The sequence below is a fragment of the Hydra viridissima genome, unplaced genomic scaffold (assembly GCF_058129835.1).
Source record: "Hydra viridissima isolate aposymbiotic clone 2 unplaced genomic scaffold, HvirCarnegie_v1 scaffold_2, whole genome shotgun sequence".
NCBI lineage: Eukaryota > Metazoa > Cnidaria > Hydrozoa > Anthoathecata > Hydridae > Hydra > Hydra viridissima.
Window position 1 is genome coordinate 17,143,479 of NW_028324301.1, and position 25,001 is coordinate 17,168,479.

Below are 25,001 nucleotides of genomic sequence, written 5' to 3' on the forward strand. Positions count from 1 at the left end.
TTTTCAATTTTAAATGGCTTGATAAAATAATATATATTTTTCTCATTTTGATGTCAGTCAATGACTTTCAGAGTCTTTTCTGTAATGATACTACAACTTGACGGTGATAAACATGCAGGAGATGCAGGAGATTAGGTATAGAAGAAAAGAGAAAACGCGAGAAGCATTTTTTAATTAATAATAAAGTTAGAGATTTTGTTATCTTTTAATAATATCATCCTAGTTAATAAGGATTGTTATTATTAGTTATAGTAGAAAAAACCGCGTTCAATGAAGAATAAAGAATTTTGTTTTAGAATTAAGTTAGAATACCACCATTATACAAAATCTTGAGGCCACCCCACATTCATACACACTAAATCCTAAATCCTAAAATATATATATATATATATATATATATATATATATATATATATATATATATATATATATATATATATATATATATATATATATATATATATATATATAATTAGATAATAAAGTCATTTATTCCTAAGGATATTAATTACCAATATTGCTGTTATTTTTTAATTGACACAAAAATAATTCTAAAAACGAGTTTTCTCAATAAAATGTAATGTCTGCCGTTCCCAATGTACTGCATTTTCATGTTTTAAAGTTTTCATTATTTTGTGTTATTATTCAAAATACCTTGCCTAAATGCGGTCCGTGATGGTAAATGCGGGTTGCATTATAAATAGGCAAGCGTTCTGTATGCTAAAGTTTAAGCAAGAAGTGCGTCGCCTCAGAAAGATCAGGATCTAAGGCGATTGCCTCATCCGTTTTGTCATTAATCTCAAACCTTTTTTTCTAAAAGAATAAAAAATAAAAAAAGTAAAAGAAAAAAAAATCTTAAAGAAACTTTTGTTAAAGTTTAGGTTTTTAATCGGTTATATTTTTCTCAAACGAAAAATAAAATATAACGGCGTGATTTTCGATTTTTAATCCAAAAGTAATCCAAACAAAGAAAAAAATATTTGCTTAACTGAATTAAATCTACTGGATGATGTTTTTAATAAAAATAAACAATCAATTCAATGATTATTATAAATATTGACTGAGAATGTTCTTATATTTACTAATCAAAAAGTATCTTCTTTTTTTTCTCACAGTTTTTTTCCCCGGAAAAAGCATCTACAGAAAAAAAAATCTGTTTAGTAGATTTTCAATTGAAAAATTGTTTTACGATACGTAATCGGTTACAAACGAATGTCATTTGAGTTGGGATTTTAAAAATATATCTTTTAAATAGCTTCATTCTCGAACTATTATCAATTTCAAATTCTAGATTCAATTGCCTGACTTCTTTGTTAATGTTCAATCCAATTGAGTTTTTAATAAAGGTTTATATTACTTAAGTTTGTAAACATTTGTTAACTTTACATGCTTTTCTTAAGTCCAAAACATTGTATCAGACAAGAGAGCATTAAAACCAGAAATAAGTAAAGTTGGTCCAGCCTATATCGCAACAAATAATAATTAAACGCCAAAATTATGTAAACCCTTCGCATCTGCATGGGCTAAACCTAATCAATATGATTTTAAAAAACCTTGATAAACCATGTGCATTTTTATGTGTACGCGTTTGAAACACAATATAAAACTCGTACTGGTATTGTTAGTATACGTAATGAGCTGACAAATTTAGATAAACCTCCTCAAGCTTAGTTTCTGAATCAAATTATCGTACCCAGACAGTTCGTAGGATTTTTTTTGGTTGTTCCTCTGTATAGAATTTAGATAGAGAATTTGAGTAATTTTTTAAAGTAGTGTTAAATGGGGTGATTACTCTTTGTGATTTTGTTTCCCTGTATATTATTTTCATATTTTACTTTAGTTCTCAGAATAAACTACATTAGGTGATAATTTGTTAAAATAACTAAGCACAAAAAGAAAAGAAATAATTTGCAAGGAAACAAAATCATAGTAGCAAAAGTCACCCTAGTTGACGGTGGTATTTTAAAAAATCAATTAATGAAATTGCTTTTTTCCTGAATTAAGACAGCGCTGTTATCTGTAAGAATTACATGGATCCTTTTAAATTAACGTTTGTTTACACACTTTGCAAACGGGCTGAGTAAATGATAAAAAATAAATATTTAATGCAATAATTAAGCGCAGAATGTTTTGAGACAAAAGATTTTTCATCTTTACGATTCAAAAAGATTGGTTTTATTTATACTACTTATACTGTCTTCTGCTTTGAACTACAATGATAGACGGGGCAGATAAAGCCTCAGTCGCTTTCTAAGTAGCGGGATCAGTGATGCAACGCATAACGTTGTCTTCTGTTTACGATGCTGTCAAGCGCAAGATACATAAGAACATCGTTGTAAAAAGGATGTTATTTTTTGTTTTTAAAATATTTTTCTAACTTTTCTCGATAAGTTACGAGTAGATAAAGAACTACTATTAATAGAAGTACTCATAAAAACTAGAGCCACGTTGTTTCCAAGGACTCAAAAAGGAGAGTTGAAATCCACTAAAAAAAGACGGCTAAATTTAAAAAACGAATGCATCAATAGCATTGATATATGAAACTGTTGGAAACGTGGCTGTAATCTTTGTTATAATATTTTCAATCAAAAATAGAAAAACTTAAAAAACAAGAATCTTTCATTTGCTGTGTATTAAAAACTTTAAAAAACATAATAAATACTTGTAATAAAACTACTGAGCCAGCTATATTTACATCATTTTAAAAGAACTATTAGATTAATCCGAAGATGTACCCGCATAAAACGAGAGTAAATCTCCAGAGAGCATGCTCTTAAAGCGATTCAAATATTTCCCTTTAAAATAAACATGAAAATTGAGTATTCTGCCACCAATCTTTGTTTTCTTCGTACAGTTGTTGCATCGATGATAATGTCAAGTGAGAAGGATCAGGGCATCCTATAATAAATTAATCAAGATACTGTAAATTATCATTTACCTAAAATTTTTACATCCTTAAAACAATGACTCTCAAAGTCATAAACCTTTAAAAAGATAAGGCCCTTAAATATATAAGTATATTTCAAAAGTTGATGATTTTAAAATAGTCTGATTATTCATGAAAATACATTTGGCTCACTTTTTTGACATGTTTGACCATATGACTTTGTTCCAGTGCAGTCGCATTGAAACTTGCCTCTTTTTAATGCTACGCATTTACCTTTGTTTTCACAGACAGAAGAGTTTTTGCATGGGTTGGCTAAAATTACAAAAATACCACAATAAATGACCAGGTTTCAGTAAGATTTAACCTGCATATAAATTGAGGATTAAGATTGATTGTGTTTCCATTTTTTTTTATGGGCGGCTTACAATTCATTTTTTTAATGCATTCTTTAGCTGTGTTGTACAAGAACTTTTCTTTTTCTTCTAAGCAAAAGGTTTTGCAGTAGCATCGCTCTTCTTTGGGTTCGTAATAACAGCCGTGTGATTGATACTTGCAGTATGAAGAGGAGGACGTTGGTGAGGTTGTAGCTGAAAGGAAAAAAACGATATATATATATATATATATATATATATATATATATATATATATATATATTATATAATTCTTACAGATAATATATTCAAAACAAGTATTAAATTACTTTTCCGGTGCTCATTCTGCTTCATGCAAGTTATTCTTGATTTATATTGGAATGGATTCGAACAAAGTCCACGCTGCACTTGACATAAGCATTGGTTTTGCTTATAATCAAAATCACATCCGTAGAATTTCAAATCGCAGTTAGAAACTTTGCTGTTCTTGACCAAGTCACACAAGCCTGCAATAACAAATAAACACGATAACAATTCACCTAGAAAACGAGTCGAGCGTGGGAAACTCCGATAAAATAGTTAAATTATAAAAGTTGCTAATTATTTTACATTTAATTTAGCATCACTTTATTAACTTAAGTGTTTGCTTACGATGTAAAATAAAACCATTCAAGCTTGAGTGTTTCACAGCAGTATACACGGTGACAAAATGTAACTTAAGATTTAAAAAAATACTATTATTATTAGATTAAAAGGTGCGCAACGAAGTTCTCAAGGACAAAAACAAATGTTATTAAAATTTGTTGTTATTAAAATTGATTTGAAATGATTACCAGCTCAATCCCGTTGCATCACAATTTTAAGATGTCGATTTTCTTTCGTATTTAAAAAGAAAGATTTTTTTTTTCTAAAATTTTTAAAATTTCTTTTAAGAATTTCTTCCAGCATCATATTAATTTCACATTTATAAATCAATAGAAAAAGAATGACATAATGATTACAAATAACAATACGTTGTACACAAAAAATATAAAAATTACAAAAATTAAATATTTTTTTGTATTTAACATTTTATATTGAAAAACTAAAAAAGTTCAATGAATAAAAAAAACATCTCTTGAGTTCTTACTTTCAAGAGTTAAATTAAAGAAATACAGGATTCAATAGAATTATATTGAGAAAAACGAATTTGCTAAGTAACTCAAATCCGAAGTTCTAAAAAACCTTCTTTTAATTTTCCTTTTTTGCTTCTTTTTGTAAGTTACGTATGTGTTACATTTATGAAAAAAGATTCGTTTGAAAATTTACTCTTCGGTTTATTCCGGTTTCAAACTGCGTTCAAAGCATATCATGTTTTTTTCTATTTTTATGCTTAAAAAACTTTTCATTTCGAAAGTTCATTCAATGGGGCGTAAATTATTCTTATAAAGTTATGTGTGTAAAGAGTGATTATTCTCATAACGACTGATGATGATGATGATGATGATGATGATGATGATGATGATGATGATGATGATGATGATGATGATGATGATGATGATGATGATGATGATGATGATGATGATGATGATGATGATGATGATGATGATGAAAAAGAATAGTGATAACTGTGAATTTCAAGCAATAGATTTTTCTCACATTTAAACAAGCTACACATATGATTGAGGATGATTTGACGATTGAGCAGATATTTTGTAAAAAAAGTTTTGTTTTTAAAAAAATTTTAAATCTCAATCTATGTACTTCTTTTAAATAGGTCATGAAGTTATTTTTCATTGTGTTTAAGCTTTAAATTTTGACTTGCAAAATAAAGAAATATCTGCTTCACTCTCTTTATAATAGCACATATTCCATACTGAAAGTTTGAGTCTCACAGTAAAATTGGTATCTTATTATAAGCAATTACTTACCAATTATTACGAACAAAAGCGACCAGAATGACTTCATTTCTGTTACTTTAGTAATGCTTAAAAAAACGCCTCCCTTTTTTTAGTAACTCTTTAAATGTGTATCCAATAACTCCCCAATCCTTTGCTCTGCTGCAAAACGTACAATGAATGAGAAAGTTACCTTCGCAACGTTTTACCGGAATGACTGTAATCAAGGGAATCACGTTTCAAAAAGTTGTGTTTTTATTTGTGAATGGTAAATGTTTTCCGAGTGTCAAAATAAAGTGGGGTTAATTTGAGACGAACAAGCGTCACAAGTAATCGGTTAAGATAACAAAAGAACTTAAATCAATATAAAATGATAATAAAAAAAAATCGCACTTAAATTGAAAAAGAGTCCGGAGTACGAGAAAAAGAATCGAACAAATCTGCTTATTTCATGCATAAAAAAAGCATTGTTACTGGTAACTGTTTTCCGTTATTTAAATCCTTCCGTTTGTAGCTTAAGTTAAAAAATAAAACTGCATCACGTTTCTTCTATTTGATTCAAGTGACACATTTTAAGATTAAGTTTTATGGTATTAAAAAAAACGTTTAAATTAGTGTTAAAAAATTAGAGGAAAGGTTAAATTCTCATAGCCATTAATTTTAGGAAAACTCATTTGTGACAGCGCGAACATCATAGTGGCGACATGAAACCGGAGAACAAGAGTTTTGCATCGTATCAGAAAAAACAATAATAAAATCGGTGTAGCAAAAACATGCTTATTCAAGAGATGTGTTAACCATAGTTATATCTTTGCAAAATAGATAGGAGAGAAAAAATCAACATCGAACATCCGTTTTATGACCGTATCTTAACATTCTTTCTGCTCGCAATCAACAGATACATTTCAACACAATTGCGCAATCAAATTAAGTTTAAGTTTCTTAAACAAGTTAAGGATGTTGCAACATGCTGCAGTAAATAACAGCTGCCACATTTAACGCACTAGATGCTGCTAAATCAGCGAGAAAGGAGATATCTTGCAGTCGAGCCATCGATATTTTATTGAACAAAATGATTTGATAAATAAATTTAAAAAAAAAACCATTATTGAAAAACCAAGAATGGGTTTTTGTTTTGTTTTTTTGCATAAAATAGATAAAAAAATAATAAAACAGAATAGAACAAGCTGATTTTTAAGTGTTAAAGATTTTTTAAGTGTGTGAGAACGGGAATTGCGGAATTAACGACTAAAAAGCGCGAAACAAGACACGTATTCGGAATAAATACAAAAAATAAGTTAAGAGTGAGACGTGAAGTATTTAACTTCATTAAGTATTTAGCGTTAATAAAGAAACTCACTTTCAATTTGAAACTATAAATTACTTGGTAAAGTTTTACTACTAAAAAAACCCCGGGTTTTTAACAAAAGTTTTATTTGAACGACTTCACGATAACTCGCGAAAAAACGAAAAGCACCGAAGTTAGAACATTTAAAACCGAAGTAAAAACATTTTCCGTGGGAACCTTTTGCTTTTCATTTTATTTTAACTTTTCGACTTTTTTTTTGTAGGTTTTTTTTGCACTGCACTTTTTAATGCGTTCTTAACGCTGCACTTTTAGAACAAACTTTCGAAAATTTAATTCGACTGTTTTAAAAAATAGTTATTATTGTTTTATAATTATTTAAACTATCATTTCTGTATTATTACATGTGCTTGTTGGTGTGTAGTTTTTGAGAGGAAAAATTATATTCGTAGAAACGTTCTGGGTAAAATTTGACGGAAGTATGCACCATCATTTTTCCTCTGGATTTTGCTTTTTATTCTCACGAAAAAAAATAACAAAAAAATAAGATTAAAACCTTTTACATATACAACTTACGCACTTAATAAAAACATAAAAAATACAAATCGAATAGAAGAACATCAGTGTAATTTTAAGTCCAGACAATCTGTCCAATGTTAGCACAATGTAACTTTAAAAAAACATCGCTTCGATGCTTGATTGATTGTGCGTAGGCGAAATATTTTGGCTATGCTTTATATTAAATATCAGGAGGAATAAGGTAGTCTTATGTAAACCAATAAATTTTTCGTATTTTACCTGTAAAAAATAAAAAACTAAAAAAATCTTTTGAAGTTAATTATCTAACCCCTTCGACGTAAGAAAAGCATTCGTTTTTAACTAGGAAAGTAATGAATTAGTCAAAAGATTTTTCGAATATAATATTCCTTCGTGCGCATGAAGTTTTATGCTTATAAATGTTTGAAGATTTATGATTTTTAAGGTGTACATCAATTTTGAAACCATTTAAAATGGATTTTTTTTTTCCCACAGAACTAAAAGCATTGAGGATGATCGTTAAAGTTTTGTTATTAGAAAACGTAATGCTAACGAAAGTGATCAATTGTTTTAACAAAGCGCATTCAAAATGAAACACACGAACTAAATAATCAATCCAGTAAACCGCAGGAAACGTCAGGTCAACATTAGGATTGTTTTATTTATAGGTTTAAGCAAAATGCGATTACAATCGATCACAAGATAAACGGTTAAATAAATCAATCAAATAGCAATATCATCATTGCAATAATGAAATGGTTCTTATTACTTTAATCCTTTATGTTTCTTTTTTTTTCTTCGCATTTTCTTCTTCAACATTTTCTTCTACAACATTGATTTAAAGAAAATAAAATACATTTTTAATCCTTTTTTTATTTTATTTACGTTTCTTTTATTTTATCAAAGCCAATTGATTAATCTTGTCTAAAATAAACAACAAATATTTATGACAAAACAAATTTGAAATAAAATTCTTAGTGAACAAAAAAAAAAAAAAAGGGGGCTCTACAGTTTTTAACTTGTAAAAAACTGTGCCTAATTTACTAAAATGAAATAAATGCAAACAACCTTTTTTCTTTTTTAAATGAAATTCAATTCTTTTTTCTAATTTAGATTAAATTACTTAAAAAATAAATTTTTTTATGTTACAAAAGTTTCCTTTGTTAAAGAATTTCATCAATTGCCCTTTTTCTCCTCAGACCTTGAGAAGATCACTCAAGAATCATCCTTAATACTTACGGTAAAACGCAGCTGGATGACTCTTAAGTATCCAAACATACCATTATCTCATCCATGAAAAACTTTTAGCTGGTTCAAGTTTTACTTTCGGTGATAAACAAATTCTTCTTTTTAGTTCATTTGTTTAGTTATTTGTGAGACATCATACGTAACAAACTTTTTATCTGAGAAATTTAAACTACATACGTAACAAACTTTTTATCTGAGAAATTTAAACTTAAAATTAAAACAACAAGGTTCAAAGGCTTTTGATCGAGAACATCCATGATTATAAAGCTCTATGTCACTGAGGATATACGAATTTAAAGATATAGCTTTTCTTCACTTGTTAATCCATAATTCAAGTATTATTTGATCGAAAAAAAGTTAGATTAGCAATATTTATAGTTTATGATGTCTTCCTTCTCGGTCCAGTGTACAGATTAAATACAGCAGAATCAGAAAAGTAAAAACAATTCGAATCCAAAAAAATTTGTTTTAATATAAAATTGCTTTAATTACGAAGAAGAATGAGCCGAGACCAAGTGGAAAACTTAGTCAAATAATTACGTACTCTCGTTAAAACCACTAAAATACGTACTCTCTTATATTAAAACCACAAAAAGTTGGTAAAACTGTAATAAAAAGTTTGTATTTTACACTTAAAAAAGTGCAAATCGGTTTCCTTCAAAAGTCTCCATATAAGCAGTGGTATTCGATCAACCGGAAATTTATGCTAGTGCAGTATTTAGTGCAATTTGAAAAATAATGATTCACAAAATGAAAGCACCAACATTAAAACTGAGGTAGCTCCATCGACGCTTCAATTTAAATTTGTGTAACTGAGTGTATTGCGCGTAATAATCGGCAGTATGGAATAAAGAGCTTGACTTATTTGATTTTTTAAATAACATTTTTAACTTTTTTAATTAACTAAATATTGTAAAATTTTTCTTCTCAAACCCCCTGACAGCAAATTTGAGTTTTTGAACTATAACAGATTTTAATGTTAACTATTTTTTCTGAAAAACTCGTTGCTTAAAAAAATTATTTTATTGTGGTTTACGTTTTGTGTTGTATTTGCCTTATATGTAATTGATAAAATACCTGCGATACGTAAATTTTTCAAAATTCAAAAGTAATGTAGTTATGACTTTTCGCTTCACTACTTCTTTTTTATTTTTTCCATCGTTCACTTATTTTTTCATTAAATTGAGTTTTACTATGAAAAAGTTGCTATTTATCGTAATTTTTCCTTCTTTATATATTATTTTACATGAAGACCCTGCTCTATGGCCATTAAGATAAAAGTGATAATAAACGTAGGATGTAATTGAGTGAAGATATGCTTTTTTTTTAAATAAAACCTCTTTCTTTAAGATTTTAAAAAGAATATTCAAAAGCCAGAATGTACCTTGTCTAAATATTTTCAAAAAGGTTTTCAATATTAGTGAAAAATGTGTCTAAAATGTTTTCAGTTCACTGGATGTGTGTTTGACTACGCTTGCATTATTGTTTAAAGCGATCACAACAAAGTGAAAATAAGTTGCCGCACCCAAATCATTTGTTACATTGCGCCTATTGCTATTTAATACTTTTAATTTAACTCACATTTTTCATTGAATGTATTGTATTATATTTTGAGATTTGAAAGAGCGAGCTGACTGACTAAAGAAGATTTCTGTGAAAGTGTTTAGGCTTTGAGAGAAGCTAAGATTCCTTTTATTTCTAAGTAGCAAGTGATAAGCTCATTCAAATGTTCAAAAAATATAGAAAGCGACCAAACGAAGAATTTGAAAAACTTACCTCTATTAAGAAAGAGGTTTCCACGTCAACAATACACCCTTAAAAAAACGGCTAAAAGCCTACCGTGAATAAGCCAACCCCAAGAGTTCAGTAGGGGTACTAATACCAAAAAGATACAAGTACCACGGATTCTAATGTTGCAGAAAAGTCTTCCCCACCGAAGAAAAAGAATCAAACAACAAAACTTGCAGTCAAACTGGTGTCAAAATTGTTCTTGTCAACAAGGAAAGCATCAACTGTTCTTCAAAACTAAGCTGATGAAGGATAAGATGTACCCAAGTTCATAAATAATAGTTCAGAAATTTTAAACTTTTATGATAAGTTGCTCTACGCTATGTTGACAATTTTTGTAATAAATGGAAACAGCCGAATATTCTTATGATGATTCAGTGTATGTATATATATATATATATATATATATATATATATATATATATATATATATATATATATATATATATATATATATATATATATATATATATATATATATATATATATATATATATATATATATATATATATATATATATATATATACATACGTAAAATTGTGAAATCATTTAATCATGAAAATATATATAAAATTTAAACAGTTTTGAAGTAGATTTTTTAGTTTACATATATTTAACAAAAAATGGTTTAAAAAGTCGTTTAGAACGAGAATTGAGTTCAAATAACAGTTTAGACCAGTTTTTAATTTTAAATATTTCGCGTGCTGAACAAAAGTTTACAATCCGTAGTACGTATTTTTTACGCTTTTCAGGTATTTGAAAAAACGATTAATGCAAGTTTTTTATTGTTAAGTTAAAAGTATCAAATTGATTTATACTATGATAGATGTAAAAATATTTTTTCAAGCCAATTATTATTTTAGGAGTACATTTACCTTATGCCGCAATGTAAGACTCATCATCATGCAAAAGTTAATCAAACCATTTTGTGCTGTAAACAAGCATCGCTTAACGAGCATATATTTGTTCAAATTGATTGGGCAAAAGTTACACCTATTAGTGACAGGATAAGATTCAAGTTGCACATTTGAATTAACACCAAGATTCAAATTTTACTGCCCGCAGCTGGAAAGGGGAGACTAAAGTGCTCTCTGCCTTGTGCTAAAAGCCATTCTTATTTTTCTCAAAAACAATATTGCATTTATGACTCTTAAAATCTTCAGCGATGGTCATGCAAGTGAATTGAAGAATCGTTAAACGCTTGCAAATTTTGTTTGCTTTTGTATATTATTCGAATTTACTCAAGTATAGCAAAATAGCTTGTTTGATATGAAATTCGCCACTAGGATGTATTGTAAAAAATGCTGAACTGTTTGTTTGTTTTTTTTTAAATTGTTTTAGCAATTGAAGGTTAGGTAAAGAATATAGATAAATAGATAATGAAAATGTCTTTTCTGATGTTGCAAATGTAACCAGCATCTCGTACGATCATGACTGGCTTTACAACCCCAGTGGAAAAAATTTTCAAGTTCCTTTAAAGACACTTCAGAATAATTTCCAAATTTTTTGTCTGTTAAACAAGAAAATAATAATTAATATGATAAATAATAAATAATAATTAAACAAGGAAATGTAGTTTTAATGAGATTGGAGGCAACACTTGGTCATAAAAAAACAACTTGCAAAATAATATTGCTTTTAATATCATATAAAAAATTAAAATTTCTCTTAATAAATTATTCTTTTTAACATAATAGCATTATGCTGGATGTAAAGTAAAGAAACTATACAATAAAATATTGAAAAAGAAAAAAAACAACAAAATAGTGATAGAATTTCAGTAAATAACAAAAATTAAAAACAAAATACAAAGTATTCCAAAATTGTATATTAAAGAAAATGGCGAGATTATATACTTGACTAATCAATTTCTGATTCAGTAATTGAATTGTCACAGGCTATCAGCCACGTCTATATGATGCGTCAGAGTCTGAAGATGCGCTGTGTGCAGTGATAATGGCACTGGAGCAGGTGCTTTTCTCTCAGATGTGGATGGCTTATATTGCTTTTTGTAGTTGTTGGTGGTAAACAAGTCTCAAAATTCCACAAGTAACTTTTGATAACTATGCAAATCTACAAATGTCCTTCCACCAAGTTTATTGGACTAGCACAGTCCACATTATGTAAATACATTTGAATGTATTATCTATGTAATTATCAAAAGCTAAAAAAATCCCAGACATCATATCAGGAGAGTCTCAGAAGAAACAGAGTAGTAACTTTGCTTCACTGCACCAGCTCTTTTATAAACCATTGTCTGAGATGCACAGGCACATTCCTTTCCTAAACATATATATTCCTGGTCTGAACTTGACCTACATTCAGGCTACCTTAGTACAAGCAGTGAGCTAAAGCGTTTACAGCGCAGGTCTTTAAGGCACAATTGATGGTAATAGATTGTTTGAACAATCTTTTGGAAAAAAAATGGAGATATTTATTTGAAACTGCGGTTTATATCTGAAATAAATATTACATTGAAAAGTTACGATATATTTATGGATAAAACATGAAAATATTATAATTTAATTGAAACTTGAAAAAAAATAGCATTTCCATTGTTTTTTTCAGGGTTTGTATTTTTTGTAAAAAAAAAAAACCGTTTTTTTTCTTTCTCAGCCCGAAAACAGATAAAGTAATTAGTAGGTAAAGCTGTGTTATCAACAAATATTATAGATTTATATAACTTGCAGCATTTCGTAAGAAAAAAGGTAAAAAGTATAAAGTTATAGAACACCTTTGAAACCCTTCAAGTAGTAGGAAAATGAGAGTTCTGGCGCATTGGTACTTTTTCTATACCTAAGCGTGCTAATTTTTTGATTCGTGCTAATTTTTGAAATTTGCTCTTACCTTTTAGAAACATGAGAGTTCTGACGCATTGATGTACAATTCCGTCTTATTTTAAGGCAACGACTAAATTTTTCAATAATTAGAAAATTGATTTAAACAAAATAATTTTTAAGATAAAAAAATGTTTCTAGCGAGGGCAAAGCATGCAAGTGAGTTGAAAGCTTTATTCGACCTTTTGTTTTATAATATGAAGATGGTGAGTTTGAATATCAGCAAAAAAGGGATTCATTTGAAAGCAAAGACGACTGTTAATCTAATATTTGAAGTTGATCTTTTAGCTGATCAGTTTGAAGAGTACGTGTTTAATTTTGAGGAGCCATTGTATATCGGAATTGAGAGTTACATTAGCAAGGCCTTTAAAACGATGAAAGGTGAGAGCATGGTGACTTTATCGATTTTTAGTCCAGGAAGTTTGACAATTGATGTAAAATCTTCTGAAAATTTTGAGTACAGCATTAAGGTGTTAACAGAGAGTGTTCAAAATGTGTTTTTTCTTGATTGTTTTTCCTATGATGCAGAGTCGAAAAGAAGAGTCGAAAAGAAGAGTCGAAAAGAAGAGTCGAAAAGAAGAGTCTAAAAGAAGAATTTCAGTTTCGAGATTTAGCGACATGTGTAGAATGATTAAGCCTACTTCTGAATTTAGCGTTACAAGGGAAAAAGGGTTGCTTATTTTTTAAATGGACACTCAAGATATTTTTTCAGAGAGTTTTAAATTTGGAGTAGAGGATTTGTCAGATGATATGAAAGTTAACAGCGTATATCGTTTAGAGCAGTTGTATCGAATTTCAAAGATTGTTTTATTTTCGAGCGTTTTTGATGTTTTTGTGGAGAAGGATAATCCGCTTATGTTTTTGTCTACTGGTAAAATTGGAGTAGTAAAAGTGTATTTCCTTTAAAAACATTAAAAACGTTTTAAAAGAAGTTTTTAAAATTGCTCCTAAGAATGAAATGCTTGAGAAGGGTGAATTAGGTCCAAGCAGCAAACCAGAGCCAATAGGTTTATATCCTTTTCCTTTTTTGATAAAGAGCCTATCTCCGTAAATGGGTTTGTTTTTAGTCCATGGTCTTAAGTATAAACCAGAACCGGCAGCAGCGAGTTTTACTCCTTTTCCATTTTTGCTCATGTATACAATTCCTCGTCCTGCGATTATGTCAACCATAGCTAAACCGGAAGAAGAGCCAACACCTGCAAGCAGCCCAGTGGCAAGAGCTGGAACGACTCTTGTGGCGATGATGCTTCCAATCATTCCTAATAAGGGGAGTAATGCACCGATAAATCCTCCGTCCACTTTAGAGTTGTATGCAATTTGTCTTTTGCTGAGTTTAAGTATGACTCCTTTTCCATTGCTGTATGCTTTTTTAATTTTGTTGAGTTGAGACGTTGTAACAGCGAGAACATAATCTCCATTTAAGTCTTGATTAGTGAGTTTAATGCTAGCGTCATTTTTATTTTGAACGGCTTTTTTAATTTTATCAGTTTGACCCTGTGAGATGTTAATTTCGATATTTTTATAACTGCTCATTTTTAAAAGAAAAGAAAAAAAATTTCACATGTAAAATTTATCGATCGACAGCGCTGCTTGTATATAGATCTTGCAATACAGAAGATATTCGTTCTCTGACATGAAATCGAATAATGATGTCTTCTCCTCTAAAGTCGATTAAATCTCCATGTTGATCAATAAGTTGCGTTTCCATTCTTGATATTTTGTTTACGACAATTGGTAAGTAAATGAGATGAAAAGGTTTTTCACTTATTTTGTATCCAGGAGGAGCGTCAGGGTAAAAAGAGTAAATATCGTTTGTCGTTTTTCCATCTAAATAGGAAGAGTAATAATAATTCAATAATATCGTTGGTGACTTTAATGACTGCAAGTTCTTCAATTCTTACAATGTTTTCAGATTCGTAGTAACACCTGATGACTAAAAAATGAGACAAAATTTAAATCAATTTATGTATGCTATTCATAATCATGCAATTGAAATAAAATAGTATATTTATAGGGAATTTAAAACTCTATTAAAATTATAATATAGTTTTAAAATATTAATCAAAATGGCTCCGTATAAAACAAGTTTGCAAGAAGACCTAAGAAAACGCATTTGCCAATTTAGAAATTCGCATCTGGAAAAGACAAAAATCTTCACAGTATAACACTTTCTAGATGATGGATCATCGAAAGCGACCGTATTTCGTGCTCTAGAACGAGTAGACAATAATTTCGGCTATCAACGAAAAAAAGGAAGCGGTCCAAAGGCGAAAAAAATGGACAAAAAGCACATAGACCAATTGAAAAAGGCATTTGATTATCATCACGGTGTTTCACAACGTCAAGTAGCTCGAAGACTCGATTGTGACCAATCGTATATATCTAAAATTCTTAAAAACAAGACGAATATTAGATATTACAAGAAGAAAAAGATTCTGCATCGAAGCGAAAGCCAATTAGCTCGAATCAAACCTTTGTGTCGGCATAGATATCGCAATTTTAGGAATTTTGATTTTGTCTTGGATGTCTAATCATATTTCACAAATGCGAATACAACATTGGCTGGCAACGATGGCTTCTATTCTAGCGACTTGTCATCTACAACTAGTGACGTCAAATTCAAAAGAAAGAAGAAGTACGAGGAAAAGGTGCTAGTCTCTTTGATTATATCGCCCAAAGGGACTTCAAAACCAATGTTTTTTGAAAGTGACCAGGCAATCAACAAACAAGCATACATCGAATGTCTCAGCAAGCGGTTAATACCCTTCATTGATGAACATTATAAAAATGAAGAGTACTTGTTCTGGCCAGATTCAGCTAGCTTGCACTATGCAAATGAAGTGGTTTCTTTTCTCGATGTCAATAGCATCAAATACCTACCAAAGGTAAAAAATCCACCCAATGTACCAGAAGCTCTACCGATTAAGGACTTTTGGGGTCAGTTGAAACGCTTAGTCTACGAGGATAATTGGCAAGCAACAAGCATTCCTCAACTCCAACGGCGTTTCGTGAATTGTCTCAACAAAATGATCCGGAAGTGCCAAAACGTTATGCCTCAATGACTTCAGTTCGTCTAGGTCGAATTGCTTTTAATGATGTTATTGAAAACCAATAAATACTTTTTTTTAAATATCATGTAATTGTTTATAAATTTATTTTAAATTAAATTTGATAGCAATGTAACTATGGCTATAATAACAATTTTAAAGTTGTCTCATTTTTTAGTCATCAGGTGTTAGTCAATAACGCTAGCGACTTTATCAGGGTCAACAGGATCTTCTTTTTTCTCAACGTATGTGTATTCTTTTTTATCAAATACAAGAAGTGAGGCTATGCTGTTATTAACGCTAAAGTCGACCCAATATTGAGTGTTCGTTCCAGGTTTTCCAAAAGTAAGAGTGGACCTTGAAGTAATATCACTTTTTCCAAGAATGACTCCGTCTGCTCTGTATAAAGTTCCAACTTGTTTTTTCATTTCTTTTTGCAAGTAATCGTTGATTTTATTGATTTCGCAAGCTCCTTCTTCGATGTAAATGGTGTAACTGATTGATCCTAAATTAGGACTATATCTGAAAATGTTATTTTTTGAGGTGATGTTGGGGTAGCTGCGATAAGTCTCAAGCCCGACTATGGCCATTTCGTATTTTTTGTCAATACCAAGATTGATAGGTACGTCAAAGTAGGTTCTGATGACGCTGCTATCTACCGTTGAAGTTTCTTTTTTCGATTTAACGATAAAATAAAATCCGGACATGTTTTTTATACGTTTGGAAAATAAAAATCGCTAATCCCGCTTCGGTATTTTCCCTGATTCTTTTTGGAGGACAAATCACTGACAGCAAATCCGTAGGGTTGAGACCAGCAGTACTTGCAGAACATTTTAAATTCTTCCTTATTCATGTCTACAGCAGCATGGTCTCTGTAAATGTGATCAACGTTTTTAGAGTCTTGAGGAAAGAGACAAATAAAATTAGCATTTTCTCTGAAGGTTTGTCTAGGGAGCATGAAATAGTTTTGAGCGAGATAAAAGCAGTCAACGTTAGAGTGTCTTCTTCGGATGTAATATTTTTCGCATTTGTTTTGTTTGGTTAGTTGCAAGTCGTCAAAGATTATTAAATTGTTTTTGGTAGAGTCTAAGGATTCAGGTTCAGCAACGTCTTCTTCAGTTTCAAAGAACTGACATTCTATATCTGTTTTTCCTTCCCAATTTTTAGAAATTTCTTCAATGACACATTCAGGGCTGGAGTTTAATTCTTCAATTTTGTTTTGAATGTTGAAAAGTTCGAGGATGATTTCTTTTGGTAATTTTTTTTCGAAGGAGCTTTTGAGTATTTTGTATTCAGGTTGAAAAAGGGATTTTCTAAACACTTGCAATCGGTTGTAATCGAGCCATCCCGGCCTAAGCAGTAAATTGAGCAGCATACGTTGTTTTTCCACATCCAGACTTTCCAACGATGATACCTCGAATGCTTCTCGGGAAAAGCTTGTTGTTGTTTCTTTTGGTTTTACCAATGTTCCACGATAAGTCAATAACTTCCATTTTTATATATAAAAAAATTTCTTTATATATTTAAAATGTATTGCGTCAAGTGTAAAAGAGAAACAGAACCCATTCACATGAGAAACGAGATGACAAAAAATAATCGAAATATGTTAAAAGGGACTTGCGATTCTTGCGGAACGACCAAATGCAAGTTTGTTCCATCGACAACGAAAGGAGGTGATTTTGTGGAATCGTTGAATAAACTGTCAAGCAAAGTTAAGCTTCCGTGGGCCAAGTTTCCAGGAGAAATGCATATTCCCGGGATGAACTTTGTAGGTCCAGGAACAAATTTAGATAAGAGATTGACTTCCACGGACATGTATCAGGAGTGGAGCAAGCCGGTGGACAGAGTGGATGCAGCATACCATCACAATTTGGCATACAAGTATTTTAATGACAGACAAAATAGGACTTTGGCAGATCAGCTAAGGCTTGAGGAGATGGATTCTATACCCAACCCTACTCAAAAAAAATCAACGAAAGAAAATTGATTACGCCGGTCATCAAAGCAAAAGCTAAATTTGGATTGGGTGTTGGTAAAAAAAAAAAAAAAATTCCCGAGAGTCGTCTTAAATGGACAGATCAGCTTGCAGAGGAGCTTCATAAACCGGTAATTCGTCATTTCAAAAGAAGAAGGGTGATTGTGAATAACGTCGATGAAATATGGGCTGCAGATTTGGTAGACATGCAATCGTTTTCAAAATTCAACAACGGCGTAAAATACTTGCTCATGGTGATTGACGTGTTTTCAAAGTATAGATGGATTGTTCCATTAAAAAGCAAAACGGGTCTTGATGATGCTGAAGCGTTGAAAAAAATATTTACCGAAAGAAAGTGCATTAAATTGTGGGTGGACAAAGGAAAGAAATTTTATAACAAGCATGTGAAAGCGCTGGGTGTGCATTTGTATTCCACTGAAAACGAGGAAAAAAGTTGTGTCGTTGAGCGGTGGAATAGAACGATGAAAGAGAAAATGTTTAAATATTTTTCAGCCAACAACACCAATAAATACATTGAAGTTTTAGATGAAATGGTGAAAAATTACAACAATACAAAGCACTTTTCCATTAAAATGACACCAGTTGAAGCCAGCGAAGAAAAGAGCAAGGTTTGAATGAATCTGTATGGAAAGGTGCAAACTGAAAGACCAGAACCAAAATTTTCCATGGGTGACAAAGTGCGAATTACAAAAAAGAAGTCTAATTTTGAAAAAGGGTATACGCCGAGATGGACTGAAGAGGTTTTTACCGTGTCAAAAGTTTAGTACACGGATCCACCCACGTATAAAATCACTTACACTAATGGTGAAGAAATTCAAGGCACTTTTTACGAGCAGGAAATGCAAAAGACCAATCAAGACATATTTAGAATTGAAAAAATCATTCGCAAAACAAAGAGCAAGTTGTTAGTTAAATGGTTGGGATATCCAGATTCGTTTAACTCATGGGTGGATAATAAAGAATTGATACGCTTGATAAAATGAGTTAAAGGATTTGGTTTCTTGTATAAAAAAGATGAATTTCATTACCGTTGAGAATTTTGATGAGAGCAAATTTTCGGTGGGGGAGATTTATTCGGCAACAAATCCAATTCAGTTTCAAAAGATTCCGTTGTATTATGAGTATCCTTCAGGCAAAGGTCCAGTTGTTTTGCGCACTCCTGTTTTGCATTCTCTTGGAGTGTTTAAGGGTTTGAATTTGAAGACTAAGGAGCTGAAAGGTTATTCGATGTCTTTTCTTGGCGAAGAGGAAAGTAAATTTGTAGTGAGTTCAGTGTTTTATTCAAAGAAGGAAGGTAAAATGGTAGTGGATAAAAATCCTTTGGAGTATGTTCATCAAAATTGTAAGGCGATTGCTTCTTTAAAAATTGAGGGTGTGTTTATTGGTTCAAAGGTAGAGTCTATTCAAGTAAGTGTTTCAGAAGTGCTGATCGTAAAGACTTCTCATTTTAAAAGCGTCATGTCTGATTTAGAAGATTTTTAAGTTTTTAAACGAATTTAAAAATGATTAACGTGGAAGGAATTGTTTTGCCTAATGAGGCTTTGACCAACTTTCAACTGATAAAGTCAGCAAAAAAGCTAAAAATAAAAAACTTTCGAGGTGTTTTCGTGAGAGACGAGTTGCCGAAAAAGCCAAATAGAAAAAAATGTGGAATTGTGAATACGGGAGATTCAAGCACTAACGGTTTTCATTGGGTGTGTTGGTACAAAAACGGTGATAAAAAATACAGTTTCGATTCTTATGCTCAGCCTCCTCTTGTTGAACTAGTAGAGTATTTAAAAAGTCCAGTCTTTTATAACAGCAAAAGGGTGCAGTTTGGAGACACGTCTTATTGCGGTCACTTGTGTCTTTACGTCTTGAAGAAAATGGATGAAGGGTTAGACTTTCAAAGCGTCGTCAATACTTTGTGGTGAAGGAAGCTGCAAGAAAAAAAATCTGCAGTAAATAAAATGATTGACAAATTTGGTAGGACAGAATTGGCGAAGTATTTATACAACCCTTATTTGGTGACATCAAGTGAGTTCTATGTTAGAACAGATGAATAGCACCATCACTGCGAACATTGATTTTAACTCTCAAAAAATCATTAATCTGGCAGAACCAACTAACTCACACGACGCCGCCACAAAAAATTACGTGGACACGCATTCGTCAGGCGGAACTTCAGTTGGAACGGCAGACTTGGATTTAAATTTTCACCAAGCGATTAATTTGAATGAACGGACAAATCTTCATGATGCCGCTACAAAAAAAAACGTGGACGTCAGCTCGAGCATGCGCATCAAAACAGACGGGTCGAGCACAATCACTGGAGGCTTGGATTTAAATTCTCAAAAATTGCTCAACGTTACTGATCCCACCAGTTTAAAAGACGCTGCGACAAAAGGGTATGTAGACACTAAAGTGTCTTATTTAAGCATCAATTACTCAGCCATTAACATGACGTCGCACAAATTGACCAATTTGGCTGAGCCCACTTCAGCCTCAGATTCAGCCACAAAAAATTATGTGGGCACACATGCTTCAACTACAGTGGGAACTGCAGACTTGGATTTAAATTCCCATAAGTTGATCAATGTGCTTGATCCGTCAAATGCGCAAGACGGAGCGACAAAAAGTTATGTGGATGCTTCAGGACAAAAATCCAACTTTTTAGGACTCGTTCCAGGATCAGGATTCACCAGTTTGGGTTTAAAGCAACAAACGATTGCTGCAAATTTACCTGATGCTGTTACCGTTTTCACTTACTCGGACGGTCCTGGAGTTCTGAGAAGATTATGGCTGGCTCTTAATGGAACCGGAACAAACGTTACTGGACAAGTCTTTCTTAGGATATTTACAGATGGAGAAATTAACGTTGGGAATTATTCAACAACCACTGACGCTGTTGGTGTGGACGCTACTGCTCTTGCTTGCGACATGCTCTTTGTCCCTCTCGGAGGAGGACCAGGTTACGCCAACTCTTTGCAAGGATGTAATGTTGCCAACACCACTTCCATGGGAGGATATTTTACGCTCGACATGCCGTTTAGGACAAACATCATCATTCAATTGTACAATAAAAATGCTGCGGCAATCACTTACTGGATTTAACCCTTTATTTCCACATTCACAACCATCCCTCCTCTTCTTTCCTCCGTTAAATTGTACGCGAGGACGCTCAGATATCTAAACACGACTTACGGAAACGAATATATTTTGCTAAACACCAATGGAAAAGGAAATGGCGTTTTTGTGAAATACATTAGAATGCACATCGTTGAGGCCTCCGTAAACTGGTGGGAGTCTAGAGTCAGAATTTACGATGGAAATTTACCTCCAGGCAACGGCATTGTCCTCAGCCCCTGGACCTCTTATAGTGCAAACAATTACACTTACTTTCCTGGATATGACGGAGACAGCAAGTGCATCTTCTCCTCGTCTGGATTGGAAGACTTTTACTTGTCTTTGTGGAATGGAATAAGCGTAAACTCTTTTAACAACAAATCGACTGGACTGTTGTACCAATCCACCTCCTCCATCGGCTCCACCACCACCATTTCCTTTTACAGAAATTTTGGAGAGTCTGACTCCATGCCTAGCGTCGCAGCTGGCAGAAGACTCGTCGTCACACTCAACTCTGGCGACGCGCAAGTTGGTCGATCCGGAAGCTATTACCTTCTTCTCGGACAAGCGTATTATTACGCCTGATTCTTATGGTTTAGCTGAAGCATGAAAAGTGTTATGTAAAATTGCATAAATAAATTTCATTACAAAAAAAAATGCCGTCTCCCATTCGCGAAACTTTTAGCATTGAAGAGACAAAAGAAGGAAAATTTTGCAACGACTGGAACTAGAGAAAGACTGTTATATAGATGGTTTCTTGAAAAGAAAAAAGAAGATCTTGCCAGAAAAAATGCAAAAAAAAATAATTTTTTTAAAACAAAAAGATGCAATGATGGAGAAGGGTTCATTACAATCGAAAGAAAGAGTGGAAAAAATGTGTTATTATTTTTGACAAGTATTTAAAACATCCTCCGTTAAAAGTAGGTGACAGATATGAGATATTTGCTCAGAGAGATATTCATTTGATTCGACTGTCTAAACAGAAGATTTTTTTCATGTTTGGGATTGAAAGAGAGATAGCGTTGGTGAATTTGAGACATGGCCTTAATGTAAAGTTGAATTATTTAATCACAGTATAAAGATTTCAGAGCCGGTAGATCAGATCTTTATGGATGTTTACAACAAAAGCGACAAGGACGTCATTGTTAAAAAAGGCAAAAGTTTGTGCTTGGTAAATTTTCTTTAAAAAATAATTTTTTTTAAATTTATTATTTTTGTCTTGATAAAAATGGATTACAAAAGTCTTTATTTAGCACGATTTAGTCTTTTTTTAGCACGATTGTTGCCAGTCCGGCAGCGATTGCGTGTGAAGGCGTGGCTATTGGAATGGGTTTTTTTATCTATTGTTGGAGGTCAAGTGAATAAAAAGCTAACGTTAAAAGCGGAGAAGCATTAAATGATAAAATTTTTAGCAGAGTCTAAATTGAACACGATCAGCGATCATATTTCGAAAGCGTTGGTAGATGGAAAAATAAGCGATTCTGAGTTTCAGTTGGTTTTGGAGGAGCTTCAAAAGTTTAAAGTCATGACGGAGGAGATAAGATCGAAAGCTAAAAGCGGAACAGATGAATTGACTAAAGAGTCTTTGATCCAAAAAGGAAGAGAAGACGCGATTCAAGCGTTTAACAACCTATTTTTAAAAAATTGAAGATTTTTTCAACGGATGAAAAAATGATCTTAAAATCTATTTTCCACGTATTTTAAAAAATGACCTTTTATAAAATACAAGACCCGAATAAACGGGATGAAATTGTGAGAGAGGTGATGTCGAGAAGAAATAAAATTTATCAAGACAGTGTGAATGAAAACATGATGGATGCTAATTTTCAGACAAATGTGAGCAAACTGTTAAAACCGATCATCGAGAGCAATAAAAAGATGATTAATAGTATTCAGTCTGAGATTAAATCTGAGGTTAAATCTGAACCAGTGATCGAGTCTACGTTTGAGGAGAATCCTTTGGGCAATATGTCGATTACGTATTTGAGTCTTCAAAATAAGATCAACAAAGGAAAGAGAAATTTTAAGAACAAGTTTGAGTTGAGTAGAAACGATGGTCCATAAACGATTGGAAAAATGGGTGTTTTGTTTGATGGAGATGCCATGATTGTTGGTGGTGAAAGGTATGAAGGAACAAGAGGTCTTTGGGAGCTGATGACCAATCCAAACATTTTGAAGAATTTTGACGTGACGGAAGAGGATGTGGCTAATTACTCGAAAATTTTATCAGAGAGTGGAGCTGTAAAGCCAGATGCAAGAATGAACAAACCCAAAGCTGCAGAGGTTTAGAAATACAATCAATTCATTATGCCTATTGAAAACGCTCTTAAATGAAAAAAAGGTTATGGATTAATCGTTCTTCCTAGCGATCCGAATGCGTTGGTGGAAAAGCTGGAAGTTGTGCTGGAAACACGGCTTCAAGAAACGAGGCTGTGAGCATATGCAACGAGCTGCTGAGACAAAAGGTGATTAGCAAAGACGAGTACAAATCGATTCAGAGATGCATTGCAAAATAATTTTTTTGCTTATAAAAAATGATCGTTTACAGAAAACGATATGTGAAAAAGCACGTTATTGGTGGAAGCGGTATATTTGACACGTTTAAAAACTTCATGCGAAGAGCGGCCGCGTCAAGCGCCTCGAGAGCAGCATTAACTTTAGCTAAGAAAATGGCAAGAAGCGAATTGGGACGAGAGGCAATCACAGCTGCAAAATCAGCAGGTAAAGAGCTAGCTTCTTCGGCGAATGCTACTGCTAAAGATGTGACTATCGATAAAGGCAAGAAAGCAATTGAAAAGGTGTACGTCAAGACTGGAACACCAAAAACGACTCAGAAAAGCAAAGACATTATTTCAGAGCTGGTTAAATCTCCAGCCTCATCAGGTTTTGTGGACGAATATTCTATGATGGGCGGTTCTTTTAGTCGTAAAAACACCATTCGAATCCAAGACCTTGTTAAAATGGGTAATGGTGTGAAAATAATTTGACCTTCGGAACTTCGGAACTTCGGGACTTCGGAACTTCGGAACTTCGGAACTTCGGAACTTCGGAGCCCCTAAAAAAAATTTTTTTTTCTTTATATAAAAAATGGCAAATTCTGAGATTTTAAATTTTACAGAAGAAACATGGGTTGATGAAGAAATCGAGAGATTTGAATTTCATGAGTATGAACCCGTGAGCACCAATTTAAACAACACTGGAGAATTAAGAATCAACATTGAGCAGCAGGACTTGTGTACTCTTCCATGCGAATCTTACCTTTTGGTCGAAGGAAGACTGACCAAAGCAGACGGTACGGCTTATGCAGACACAGATGTGGTTACTTTTGCAAACGACGGCAGCATGCATCTGTTTAGCCAAGTTTCTTATTATTTGTCGAATCAAGAGGTGGAAACCATATATAGCCCTGGTCAATCCACCACTATGTTTGGTTATCTTAAATATCCGGTAGAGTTTCAAATATCCGAGGGAATGAATCAACTGTGGCAGCGAGACACGACAGTAGATGCCGATATTGCTAATAACACTGGATTTATCAACAGACACGCTTACATCATCAAGCAGCCCGCCGATAAAGGAACCTTTTCGTTCTGCATTTCTTTTAAGCACATTTTTGGTTTTTGCGACGATTACGACAAAGTTCTTTATGGTTTTTAGCACACCGTTACCCTTGTAAGAAAGAGCGACGCTGATGCGATTTTTAAAGCCAATGCTACAGGCGCAGGAAAAGTCGATTTGACTAAATTGTCTTTGTTTATGCCACATGTCACTCTCTCTCTTTTGGAGAGCAACAATCTTTACAAAATCATCGAGTCCAAAGTAGACGTTCCCTTAGCGTTCAAGTCTAGACAGTGCGACACCATTTCCGTTCCCGTGGCAAACACATTCAGTTGGAGATTGAGTGCGAGATCTGCTAGCGAAAGACCGAGGTACGTCGTGATTGGATTCCAGACCAACAGAGACGGAAGTCACGACCGAAATCCATCCGTCTTTGATCACT

At 32.5% G+C, this 25,001-nt stretch overlaps 2 protein-coding genes across 2 annotated transcripts in view; one reads left to right on the top strand and one right to left on the bottom strand.

Moving 5' to 3' along the window:
* LOC145194661 (E3 SUMO-protein ligase ZBED1-like) overlaps positions 1-25,001 on the top strand; it is a 244,672-nt gene that overhangs the window by 64,011 nt on the left and 155,660 nt on the right. The gene's annotated exons all lie outside the window — the stretch shown is intronic.
* LOC145184557 (uncharacterized) lies at positions 2,334-5,375 on the bottom strand. The gene is made up of 5 exons (XM_080060273.2): positions 5,169-5,375; positions 3,588-3,764; positions 3,313-3,474; positions 3,080-3,199; positions 2,334-2,898 (listed from the first exon to the last, which is right to left on the bottom strand). The coding sequence occupies exons 1-5, from the start codon at positions 5,203-5,205 to the stop codon at positions 2,798-2,800; spliced, it is 597 nt and encodes a 198-aa protein (XP_079916399.2). The 5' UTR covers positions 5,206-5,375; the 3' UTR covers positions 2,334-2,797.